The sequence below is a fragment of the Natrix helvetica genome (assembly GCF_964273705.1).
Source record: "Natrix helvetica genome assembly, chromosome: 3".
NCBI classification, from domain to species: domain Eukaryota; kingdom Metazoa; phylum Chordata; class Lepidosauria; order Squamata; family Natricidae; genus Natrix; species Natrix helvetica.
In genome coordinates, this window is record NC_138549.1 from 86,034,430 (window position 1) to 86,047,766 (window position 13,337).

The 13,337-nt window shown below is 37.3% G+C and overlaps 1 protein-coding gene across 4 annotated transcripts in view; it reads right to left on the reverse strand.

Moving 5' to 3' along the window:
• DPYD (dihydropyrimidine dehydrogenase) overlaps window positions 1–13,337 on the reverse strand; it is a 628,073-nt gene that overhangs the window by 181,208 nt on the left and 433,528 nt on the right. For all 4 annotated transcript variants that reach the window (XM_081946459.1, XM_081946458.1, XM_081946461.1 and 1 more), the window contains 2 exons: window positions 4,605–4,673; window positions 249–332 (listed from right to left, as the gene is read on the reverse strand). In XM_081946459.1, the coding sequence (XP_081802585.1) occupies window positions 249–332; window positions 4,605–4,673 (153 nt within the window). The remainder of the gene's footprint in view (window positions 1–248; window positions 333–4,604; window positions 4,674–13,337) is intronic.

Here is a 13,337-nt window from a genome sequence, read left to right on the forward strand (position 1 = left end):
AATTCTGTCTGAGTATTTTGGAAACTATTTGTTATGATATTGCTTCCTGTCTTCCATAAAAATAAACACTGTGTGTAATCTCAGATGCTTGTTACTTCCCCCATTTTTGGCACTAAATATTTAAAGAGCAAGAGACCAGGGAATCCCAAGCTAGCAATCCACTCCTTGCGTTCTAGCCCTGAGCTAGAACTATCAATGAAATGGTGCTGTATAGCAACAGAGAAATGAAAGTGACTAAAACATCATACCTGCCCACAAGCCAGTCCCATGCCTCTTTCTCCCATGCCATGCGGGCATGATAAATTCAACTCCAGGGCATCAGCTCCAGAAGCCTACATGATACACAGGGGGGAAAAAAGTGTGTGTGTGTCAAATATTAACTTCCAAATGCTCAAGCCCTTTAGTGAAGGCAATTTCCCAAATGGCAACCTGATATGTAACTCACAGCACATGCAATATTTCCTCCCCCACTACATCAATATTTATTTTAGTTCATTACTAATTTCACACAAAATATTTCAGAGCAACAGAAAATCAAATAAAAACAAAGGGAATATACAAAGGAAGGCATCATTTTATATTAAGCGGGGTAGCTAACTTTCTACTTTTCCTAAATTAATGCTGAGTTAAATTTAAACAAGTCTGGAAATATTGTCAAATGAGCAGTGCAATAAGCCTGTGCAATTCAGACCACAGATTCAAAATGTGTTTACACCAAACTATTGCACACATTTCCATATTAAAAAAAAATATCTTAGACATTTTAAACAAGATGAGCATATTCTCCCCAATACGTTGGTTTTCTGTAGCAGAAGAATTGCTTACAATTGGTATTAGTAACTGGTGCTAGTGGTGGTCTGTTTCCATTGTTCAATGTATTCATTTCATGTTGGCTTATAACACAGAAACAGTTTTAGGGAATATAATTTGATTAGGTCACTACATTAGAAATCTTGAAGGAATGGAATTCTTGGAAGGCATGCACAAATTTAGTGCATACATCTGGAACACAACATTAAAAGAACAAGCGACTGGTGGATGACAGGAAGCAGTCAGAATTAGAGTAAATGCCAGGCAATTGGACTGAGTCATCTTTACCTGAAATATATTTCTTTTAGCCAGAAGTCTGTCCACTTCCATTGAATGCCATTTATCCACCCCTTTATTTGTTGACTATAATCTTTATTTATTGATTTATATCTCACTTTAATTCCAGGAACCCAGGATTATGTACAGAACCCTTCAGTTTTTCTCCAATAAAAACCCTTGGAGTTGGGCTAGTAGCTCATGTAGTTGGCTTCCAATAGGTTTAGCTAATCTGAACTGTGAGACTATACAGCAGTGGTAGTCAACCTTTTCATACCTACCGCCCACTTTTGTATCTCTGTTAGTAGTAAAATTTTCTAACCGCCCACCAGTTCCACAGTAATGGTGATTTATAAAGTAGGGAAGTAACTTTACTTTATAAAATTTATAAAGCAGCGTTACAGCAAACCCCTATTGCCCACCATGAAAGTTGGAACGCCCACTAGTGGGCGGTAGGGACCAAATTGACTACCACTGCATACAGGATACTGTCTTTCCTATAGTATGTGCCCTGGGAAGGAAGTTAACCAAAATTCTTCAGGTTTGCAAAGATTATATTTGCTTAGGAGATATAATTATGTTCAGGAAAAACTTATTTTATCCCAATAGATTTCCTGTCATTTATGAATTATAAAGATTCTACCTATCGTGATTAAATCAGTTTTACCCTGAATATCTTTATTCAATGGTCAACAAGATAAACCTATATTTCTAGAGAACTACGATGCAGATTTTAGGAAATGTGTACTTGAAATGAAGTCTATTAATTCTGTGCTTTATCTCCATCATTACATTAGAATCATGCTGGCCTGCAAAGCATTTTTGCTCATGGACTCTTATCTGCAGAGAAAAAGGAAGTGAACCCAAAAGCTAACTTGCCTCTTCCTAGTAGCCTGAGGTCATTCACTGGAAACTTTCAGTTCATGAAACATGTTTTTATAGAATGTTTCAAACCAGGTCCCCCAAAGTGGATAATGTTGACCACTGGGACTATCCATTGTTCTTGTTGTTGTTGTTGTCATTATGGTTAGTTGCACAGTCAGGCAATAGAATCCTTCTCAAGGATCTGGGATAGGTGGATCATTGACCAGCAACTGTGTCTTCTATTGTCCTACTGATCTTTGCACAAAGCTTCTCATGTTTCCTGTTATTTCCAGGCATTAGATTATCCAATCATGTGGCAGGAAGTCGCCTTCTTATAATCAATCCAAGCTACATCAAGTGCTCTTTCTTCTCTTGCAGTTTTCCAAAATCATTTTGTCAATTAGGAGCTGATCTTTTTTTCCTCTGCAATTTGGGAAGTATTTGTTTGCTCAAATGGAGAAACCTTGTCTTCAATTAAATGCTGTTGGATTGGATCGGCTTCCACACCAGTTAGCAATCTGAATTTTGTTGGTATGCAGATTATTTGCCTGTAGTGGCCTGGTGCTGCTCTTTTTGTTGGACCTTTCATTATCAGATAGGTATGCCTGATTCAGTTTCACCTCCTTGCAGTTGGTTGTTAAGTTGATTGGCAATGAATTGGTGCAGACTAGAGAGATGTTTCAATCAAGACCATGCAGTTTTTCTTCTTGTAGTGCCGATGAATTCTAGATCTTCCTTGCCTTTTCCCCCACCCTTTCTGCTGTTATTATAAATTCTTTCATTTCAGCTTATTTTTTTTTATTCTTATCCACCTCCTTTATTTAAGCTGCGTTTTGTTGTAATTTTTAGGGTTGCCCCATAGCTGTGCTCAGAACTGCACTGTTTCTTCTTCATGAAGTATTGACTGATTTTATTTTATTTTCAAGCTTTGTATATTTGTGACAGATAACCACCTTTTCTTCCAGAGGTCCTACAATTGCTGGACCTGGTTGCACAGCCAACAGTTCTGAGTCTTATAGCTATTTGTCACCCAGGAACTCCAATACTTGGCATGGTCCTGACTCTTTGATCATCAATCCAAACATTCTTAGCACAGAACATGTATATATGAATGCATATGCATGTATGTTGTGTATGTATGTATATACAACATGTGTTTATGTATTTAATATATGTGAGAGTATATGTATGTGTGTGTTTGTATTCACCTCCCTGTTCTCTGTTTTGTATTGATGATTATATGCTATTAAGTTGGTTGTAAACTTTCAGTGACTATATAATTTTATATTAACATTTTTAACTATTATAATTTTATAGCTGTGTCTTAATAATATGTTATTTGTATACCAGTTAAATGACTGCATAAAAATATGTATTAAATATTTTAATTTTACTAAATGAACAAATAATAAATATGACATTAGCTTAACTAATAGCAACCGTGGATGCATATCTTTGGATTGTCTGCAGGAGAGCTAGTCTTCTCAAAAGCAATGGTATAACTCCAAAAATGGTTTAAGGATCAAGATTTGTGTGTGTGGGGGAGTAATTTGTCCTAACTCCACCCAGTCTTACATGCTTATTCTGACTTAACAAACCATGATGCTTGATTTAAAAAACATCTGACAAAATTAGAACTTGATTTGCAATTTGTACATCTGAGTGACAGAAATGATTTTTGCATGCTGTGTAGTGATGGTTCAAAAATTCCAAAGAGATCAAACATGAAAAATGCTATCCATAATTTTCTTAAAGCCTTTCCTCTCCTCTTGAACGTCTTAACCTATGCATGTGCTGTTGTTATTTTTGTTCTCCAATTCTGTGACAAGTTGACCTTTTGTATATATAGGTTGGCCTCCTGTGGAGACCAGACTGACTACCCTCTAGAGTTTATGTACCTGGAAGGTCACAAATACTTGACAGTGAAATGTTTAACATTTTTTAAAATGTTCTTTTTATAGGCCCATAATATAAGAGGCAATAGTGAGAGTTTGTAAAACTGCTATGGTTTTCTTGCTTCTAGGATACCGGATTGGTCAGGGTACACAGAACACAATTATATATTAAAAGCACAATCAAATTTTACTTTCTAAATTTACAGATACCAAATATTGATGTGTGTGTGTGTTTAAACTATAGAAAAACCAACAAAGTGCTATTATGTACAGTGACTTTATGTGGCATTTTTTCTCCCCCTTTATTGTAAATCTGTATTAGAACCAGAACAGCATTAAATGAGCCTTTTATACTTTAAATATTCAAGAGTTTTATATTCAAAATTTCTTCCACTGCTGTCAAACTGGAATGGTAAGGTAAGATCAAGTTAGGTTCTCAAAGGTAGAATTAAATTTTATCAAGGCATCCGTCATAATATGCATGTTGCTTAAAATGCAAATAAAAAAGGCATAGAAATTCAAAGGCTACAGAATTTTGAGGTAGCATGCAAAGTCCAGGGGACCATTTCTATGGAATAGATTCATTTAATTTACATTTCTATCATTTTAATGAAAACACAGAACAAATAAGCAATCACAGATACATTTTAAACCCTCGTTTTTCATTTGAATTTCTTCTTTTACACAATTACAGAGTAAGGGGGAAGAAAGAAAAGAGGAAAGGGGGAGAAAAGAGAAGGCATATTAGTAAGTCATTACCTCAGCCATTTTTGAAAGCTCAGTCCAATCATTCTTATTATAGCTGCACATGATGCTGGCAATGACAATCTGAAAAGATAAGTATGGAATTCAGTTGTCTAGATAATAAACTAAAGTTAGGAAAATCTGTTTGAAAATCTGCTGTCTCTATTGTTTAACTACAATTGCAATTTTCTGCTATGCGTATCTATTGAAGAACAAGTCCTATTAAATTCAATTGATCTTAGTTTCAGGTAAATGCATAAAATGGATTACATCAAATCTCTTTTAATATGCATTTCTAAAATAATTTGAAGAAAGTACATGGAAAATACATGAGAAACTGTCATAGATATAATTGAGAACTGAATGGACAATATACTCTTAAACTGACTACAGATATTTTGAAATCTACATTAAAAGAAATTGACAAAGGGAAAAACTTAAATGTCTTTCAGTCCTACTGATTAAAACTTCATCCCATTCATAGAAACCTCGTGGGTACAATGTCCATCTCAGGTACTGGATGTACGGAATAGCTATTAGATATAATGGATAGCTGTGATATGAGTGTGTCAAATAACAACTGTGAACAAATATGAGATTCCTAGAAGAATGTAGTAACCCTAACATGTAAGAAATATATTGACAACAATATATCCAAAGACAGTGCCGTGGCTTGACAGGTAATAAGATTAACTCTGATAGAAAGCAGCTGCTCTACCAGTAGCAACTACAAGTGGAAGGATGTAGGCTAGAACAGCTGTGGCAATGATAAAATGCATCCATACAAAAAAATAAACAGGGAGGCAGAAGACAATGGATAATCATTGCACTGTAGTTTCTCACGTAAAGTCACTAGTGAGTAAAAACAATTATCACCATAACAGAAAAACTAAAGAATTGATTGTCTCCAAACTTTGAGAGACAATTTTAAATGAGTAAGCAAATCCTGATAGGTGAAGTCTCTGCAAGCCAGAGTCCTTTTTTTGGTGCATACAGCTGTGCAATTTCCAAACTGAGATTTAGAGGGTTTTTTTGTATTGTCCAAGTTTTATTGATTTTAAAAGTTTTACAGGAAAAAAGGGGTTAAAAGGTTATGGAACATTTTGACAGCTACATCGTGCGGGGGGGGGGGGAGAAGCCCCCCCCCAAGGTCTCGCAACTTTTACACAAAAAAAGTAGAAAATTATGAACATTTACATAGATATTAGCAGTTTTAAGTTTAACACAAAATCTTCAATATGTTTCAATTGTTTTGCTTTTTATCACTTCCATAAAGGTACATTATAACAATTGCAATGATGTTTCAATTCACTTTTGTGATCTGAGTCTTCTTGTTGTCGCTCCCTCCCCCCCCCCCCCCATCCACTGGCAGAGCCTCCGCCCCTCCCTGCTTTGTTTCTTGTGTAGCCTCCCCCATATCTCCTAAGAGGGCACTGTGTTTTTTAATGAAAGCCTCTGCTTCCTCAACTGTGATTCTAATTCTACTGCCCTCCCAAAAAATCAACATGCCTTCTGGTAACAACCACCTGAACCAAACCCCATTATTGTATAATTTTTTTGCTAAGAAGGAAAGTTTCCATCTCTTATCTCTTATTTTCTTTGGGATCTGCTTAAGAATGGTTATTTCTTTATCCTTATATTTAGAGGTTTTGCATGTAAAAGTTTTGCACACAAAATCTTGGGTTCAAAAGTTTCCTTCCTTCAGACAGTGAATAGCTATTTGCCCCCAATAGGTAACATTTGTGTGTATGATTTTTTTGCAATGTTTATTTGTAATATTAATAGACACCCCGATCAACTGATTATACAACAAAGAAAGAGGACATAGGGCTACTCATCGCCCAGCTTCAAGGTTTTTTTTTTACACATTCCCATAACACCTGATAGTGTTTAGGTGCATTTGTACATGCATTCAAACTAAGAGCCAGGAAACCTAAGCACCATTTTAGTATTAGCTTGTGGTGTTGGAAGTGCTATACTTAACAGCCACTCAACTGTCCATTAAGCAATATGCAATTTATCTTCACATTAGGACTCTTAATATCTACCCAACATATTGTGAATTCTTTTATAATTATTATTTTTAGAGCAACTTACAATATAGCACAAATAGCAAACCAAGCATGTGGGTGACTAATCAATTTTATGCCTACAAATGTGTAATTCTACGTCTGGCGATTCTGACACTTAGGCCACATTAGACTGAAAATCTGGTGAAACTGTTGGGTAGCATGAAAAACTTGGGAGAAGGATTTTGTTTAGAAATAACATGAAGAAAGTCTGGCATCAGTGCTTTGAGACAATGGAATGTTAAAATAAAGAGATGGTGAAAAATTTGTTAGATTTTTGGATGCTTTCATTAATCAATTGTTTTACTTTATTAATGTATTATACCGACTTGCCAATAATTCTGTTTTTTTCCCCTTGAATCATCCTTTATTTTTCAGAAATATATACTGTCATACTGTTCTCTGAAGTGTATAATCAAAGTAACTCTTTTTACCTAAAAAAATCCCTTGCATGGTATATGAGGCATATTTATTTTCCAAATGGCTGGATTCCAGACATTCCTATATACTGTATAACTGCCCATGTGTAAACACTATAGTTGCGGAAATAAACGAAGATTTGTCTTTGATTAATGTTTACTGCTATCCAATTCATTGAAAATTATTTTCTGAACTGATTAAAGAAGTAATGCATTTGAAGGAATCGGATTTACTCTTTGTAGTAAAACACAAGTCCCACATGCTTCTGTAATTATCAGGATTTTTCTCCATGCACGATTTTCATGTCCATTAATCTATTGTTTGAATGCATGTTTCTTACAAATATTATAGTTGATAAAAGATTTAAAGTCCTTTAAAAGTTGAGGTATATTAGCTCTGTTTTTTTCAATCAATTTAGAAATTCTACAAGATACTTACTTTTCTCAGTAAACAAAAGGTTTATTTGGAGCCGCCACATGAGTAAAAATAATGTAGTTGAGCATGATGTAGCATTTTTAGTTTAGAAACATGACTAAAGTGCAAGGAGTTCTATTCACATTCCCTTCTACCTGCTGTGTTTTGCATCCTTCTATCCTATTATAAGCAAATAGTTAGAAGATAGCAGCCTCTGTTCAGAACCTTATTTAAAATATTGTGTCTTCTGCTTATTTTGTTTTGTGATGGTGTTTTATTTTATTTTTTTTTAAACAAAGTTTTATTCGTTTTTTTAACATTTTACAAGGGAAAAAGGTAAAGGAAAGGTTACAAATTTTGGCAGTTGCGATGTGCGGTAGGTGCCCCCCCCTCCATACTCATAGTATACATTTACACAAAGTTCATTACTAAGTAGTAACATATAGTCAGCATATAAATTCAGTTAGTAATTTCGATCAGTTTATATCAGGTGGATTTTCTTGCTCATTTTTGTGATCTGAGCTTTCTCGGTATTGCCCCATCTCCCCCCGCCGACAGAGCTCCGGCCCCTCCCGTGTCCTGTATGTCTGTTGAAGGATCATCTGGTTTTTCTAGGAGTGCTTTGTTTTTTTCCATAAAGGCCTGCGCTTCTATGGGTGTATTAATTCTAACTCTTGTCTCCTCCCAGAATATTAGCATACCTTCAGGCATCAACCATCTGTACCACACCCCCTTCTGGTATAATTTATTCGCTAATTGCGAATAGCTTTTTCTTTTTTCCCTCACTTTCTTGGGGATCTGTTTCAGAATGGTTATCTCCCTATCTTGGTATGTCAAGGCTTGCCCCCTTTGTGCACTCAGAATTTCATCTCTTATACTTTTTCTGAGAAATTTAATGTGTACCTCCCTGGGTACATTGTGTGTTCTAGCGTAGGCTGAGTTCACTCTATAAACCAGGTCTATTTCCCACCCCATCTGTTGTTTCTCTTTCTGGATGTATTCAGCCAAAATACTTGTCATGATGTCCCTTATATTTTCATCATCTGCCTCCATCATGTTTTGGAATCTAAGGTAAAAAGACATTCTCTCAAACTCTATTTTCATCTGTTGGGTGTCAAGTTCTTTGTTTCCCTTCTGCACCCCTTCCATCCCCTCCCTCATCTCAGCCGTCCCACCCTCCAAAAGATCCAGTCTCTGTGAGTTCTTATTAATTTGAGCCTGGTTCTCTTTAATTTCTTCTTTCATCTCCTTCAGTTGTTTCTTTATTTCCTCTTGTCCCTGTAGGAGTTGCTGGAACATTTGTTGAAACTCCGTCTCTGTAGTTTTAGGTTGCATCAAAGCTGTTATCGTTGATTGTGTACTAGGACTGGAGGTTGCAGATGTTGGGGCAGAGGCAGCAAAGCCAGGCTTTCCAGGAGGTGGTCTTTTGGGTGACATTGTTTATGAAGTAAAGAGTTCAGTCAGTGTAGAGAATGATCAGTCAGAGAGGCAGAACAGCCAGGAGAGTCCAGGAGACAGAAGGTCCAGGCAGAAGAGAATTTTTTTCCTAATCACCCTGGCAATAGAGCAAAGTTTTTCACTCCAGGGAGTTCAAAAGAAAGCAATCAACAAGAGATTTGTCTGAGTAGCACGGAGACAAAGACCGGAAGCCTGAAGTTTTAAAGGTGGAGTCAGGTTTCACTGTTCATAAAGACAACGGAAGTGTGCCATCTTGCCCTGCCAGCTTCGGGTTTAGAGGCAAAAAAACAAAGTTTTCAAAGTTCAAAGTTCCCAAAGTTTCCAGATCATCATTATGTTATGGGATTAAATCCGAAAATTCACTTAGTAAGGGCATGGCATCATTGGTTGGCTCTCCCCCTCCTCCTTCCCCTGGGGCTGAGAGCAAAATTGTTTCCAGCCGCCTGTCCGAGGGGGGGGGAAATCCCCCTCCCTCCAGCCGTGCCTCTCCAAATCAAGCCGAAAGGAAAAAAACTTAAACTGCTGACAGTTTCTTCAACTTGGTAAGGGGAATGGAGGGAAGTTTACGCCTCACCGCACCGCAGCCGCGTCCTTCTGCTCTCTTTTTCTCCGCACAGCCTCACAGCGAAGACGCCGGAGCGTCTCCCCATCGTGCTCCCCAGTGCCTGGAGCGAGGTGGGGGGCCCCCGCCGGCCGATCCAGGGATCCCCCGCGGTGCCGCCCCTCCAGCAGGAGCCTCTACGGGGCGTCCTGTGCCCCCCAAGGAGTGGGGAAGCCCACCGGGGAAGCACGGGGCGAGCAAGACTTGCCCGTCGCCGTCAGCCGCCGGAACCGGAAGTTCTATTCACATTCCCTTCTACCATCCTTCTATCCTATTATATAAGCAAATAGTTAGAAGATAGCAGCCTCTGTTCAGAACCTTATTTAAAATATTGTGTCTTCTGCTTATTTTGTTTTGTGATGGTGTTTTAGAAGGCGGCCTATGTCCACCTACTTTCCTGCTAAACAACCTGTGATCCTGGCAGCACACTCTTGAAAAGAGGCAAGCTTCTTTTCTACTTAAAATAATTTTGTGGAGCCTCCCAGGGCTATGTACATTCTCCTTGCTGATAGGTAGATAGAAAGATAGACAGACATGACAGGAATAAATCCTGCAGCCCTACTGTGCATTTGAAATCATAAGACAGAATTAAATCCAGTTAAGCATAAGTATTGAAAAGGAGCAAGACGTAAATATATCCTTCATCTTGGATGTTTTTATTGATGCATAAATGTTGCTCCTAAATCTATAAATATTTATCCATTTAAAAATCTCCCTAACACACAGCTTAGGCCCCTGATGACAAACCACAGGTGGCACGCGGAGCCATATCTACCAGCACACAAGCTGTCAGTTCCAGCGCGCATGCGTGTGCCAACCATCTGATTTTCAACCTTCTGTAGGGCCGGGAGAGGCCGTTTTCGCCCTCCCCATGCTTCAGAAAGTCTCCGGAGCCTGTGGAGGGTGAAAAATGGGCCCAACAGGCCAACTGGAAATTCCCGTTGGGCCCATTTTTCACTCTCCCCAAGCTCCGGAGGCTTTCCTGGAGCCTGGGGAGGGCAAAAACAGCCTCCTCCGACCCCTGGAAGGCCTCTGGAAGCTCAGCTTGGAGGCGAGTAGTGCGGTGCATGTAGGTCTGTGTGTGTGTGTGTTGTGCATGCACCATCGTATTTTTGGCACCCAACAATAAAAAGATTAGCCATCACTGGCTTAGGCTATCACAGAAGTACATAATTTTGTCACAATAAAAGCAAATCTTCAGATGATAAGAAGCGGCTGTCAAACTCACGTCATCACGGTAACATCATGTGACATATCATGACTGTTTTCCCCTTCACTAAACCAAGCATGGGTGTGACCATTGTGTGACACATCCAGCCCATGGGCTGCAAGTTTGACAGTCTTGATATAGAATTTTTTAGGGGGAGAGGTTGCAGTAAGTTTTCAAGTATCCAACTGTTCAGTGGTAGTTTGCCATTTTTTTTACTACCAGTTTGGGCACGCTTCTGTGCGCATGTGACTGTGCGGGTGGGTGGAGCCTCCCGCCGCTGCTACCGGTTTGGCCGATCCAGGCCAAACTGGGAGTAACCCACCTCTGCAACTGTTGCACCCAAGCATTTGTGAAAGACGCAGTAACTAATATATATTTCACGCATTACCCTCCCTTTGTTGGAAAAAATTGTGATTTCACTGAAATGTACTATTAACTTTTATCTGACAGCAACAATAGCCCATGTCTTTATAGCTTCATAATAACTCAATGAGGGTTAGGCTGTGTTTTATCAAAATTATTTCAAAGATCTGATTTAAATCTTCCCTGTGGGAAAGTACTGATTGACAATTCTGTCCAAAAGTCTTTATTTTAAATGAGGGAATGCAAGAAGAAAAAGAAAAAAATGACTAATTGGATTACTGTCATATATATGATTAGGAGTGGTTTAATCTTAATATAGCTTGACTGGAAATGTAATGTTAGGCATTCTTTTTCATTTATTTTTAAAGAGATATTCAGAACTATTTATGCCATTTAATGCCACTTGATTGCACTTAAACATGTTTAGGTCCAAATTAGTCAATATCAAAAATCCATTTGAGTAAAAACAGGTTGGATTAGTGTGACTGCATTATAATTATTAAAACATAACACATTTTCAGATTCCCTTCCCTGCAATTACACTGGGTCAAAGTTAATGTGCTTTCCGGACTTAGTTGAATCTCCAAAAGTCCTTCAGTTACATTTTAAAATATACTGATATTCACAGTCTCTTCACACTGCCACCATACTACGAATCAATATTTTAAGAATCAGGCTATATTTTGAGATAGAAAACCCTATTCTGAAAATGTAACACTGAATTAATATGTAACAGGAACATCTTAAACTCATTGCCTTTTGTTCTTTAAATATCTCACCTCTCTCATCTTGAACAGCTCATCAACTCCACTCATCCATGACATACTCACTCTTCTCCTTCATCTTGACCTGTGCACTATTCTGTCATATATTTGTCTTGCAATTCAATCTTTTTTCATTCTCTTTGATCAAACCATCTCAACATATTTCTTTTGTACTGACCACTCACTTTTCTATTCACTCCACAGTCATTCAGCATCCATTTAGTTTAGATCTTATCTCTTTTTCTTTTACTATGTGTACTTTTTAAGACCTCTACATCCACCACACTCAAATTATTTTTACTTTTCTCCCAAGATGCCCAATTCTCACTTCCATATAATGATGTGGATAGAAATCTTATACATATACTTTTATGCACATTCAACTTCACCTCTAATAACAAATAGCAATAGCACTTAGACTTATATACCACTTCACAGTGCTCTTTCTAAGTGGTTTACAGAGTCAGCATATTACCCTCAACAATCTGGGTCACTCCTCACAACAGATCTTTCTAGAAGAACATTTTACTTTTGTGATATATTGAACTCACCAATCAGTTCAGCAATCAACTTCCAATTCCATATGTGTCCATCATCCAAGCTTATTCACTTTATCATAATTTCTAAATTAACAAATATACATGAAACTTTCCCACATTTCACTATTTCAGCTGAAGAAAAAAAATCAATACAGACTCCAGTTCAACATAGAACTGCACTGCACTTCTCCAATTTTATTCATTTTCAGCTCAGGACCCTTTCAGTTAAAATATTGCCAAAGATATTTCTCAAACGCAATGTGTCATATATAGTTCCTACATTTACTACGTCCCTTTATCTGAAGTTATAGAAGCAATTATTACATAAACTTTGAAGAAGTTCCTTGCCTCCTTCATAAACAAAGCAGACCTATATTGTAACATTTATATCATCTTCACCTGCAGCCCTATCATTTTTCAATATTCTCATTGCATTTAAGTAGACTAGATGTAGATTTACATAACATTACGTAAACTGTGTATGTGTTTACTTCTTCTGTCATTTTCTCATATTTTTTCTCCTTACATTTTTAGAATACACATATAATTTAAAATTATTCCTCCCTTATTAGATATAATGCATTATATTTTTATTATATCTAAAAAACCTGCTTTCTCCATGTAATATATTTAGATAGGAAAATATTTAAGAAAGATAATTCAGTGGGGTTTTTATCTTTCTCTTCTGATAAATATACAAACGTATTATTTTATCTGACCTATTCATTAATTAATTTTCTGGCATATGTCAGAACAAGATCCACCTATTTGTTCCATCCATCAGACAAACTGCAGCACAAATGTAGCATTTGCACAGGATATGGAGAAGCCAAATCCAATTCTGTAAAGCTAATCATTCCTCATCTTGCTCATTATTGTACGTTATGGTGTCTATGTATGTATCCAATAC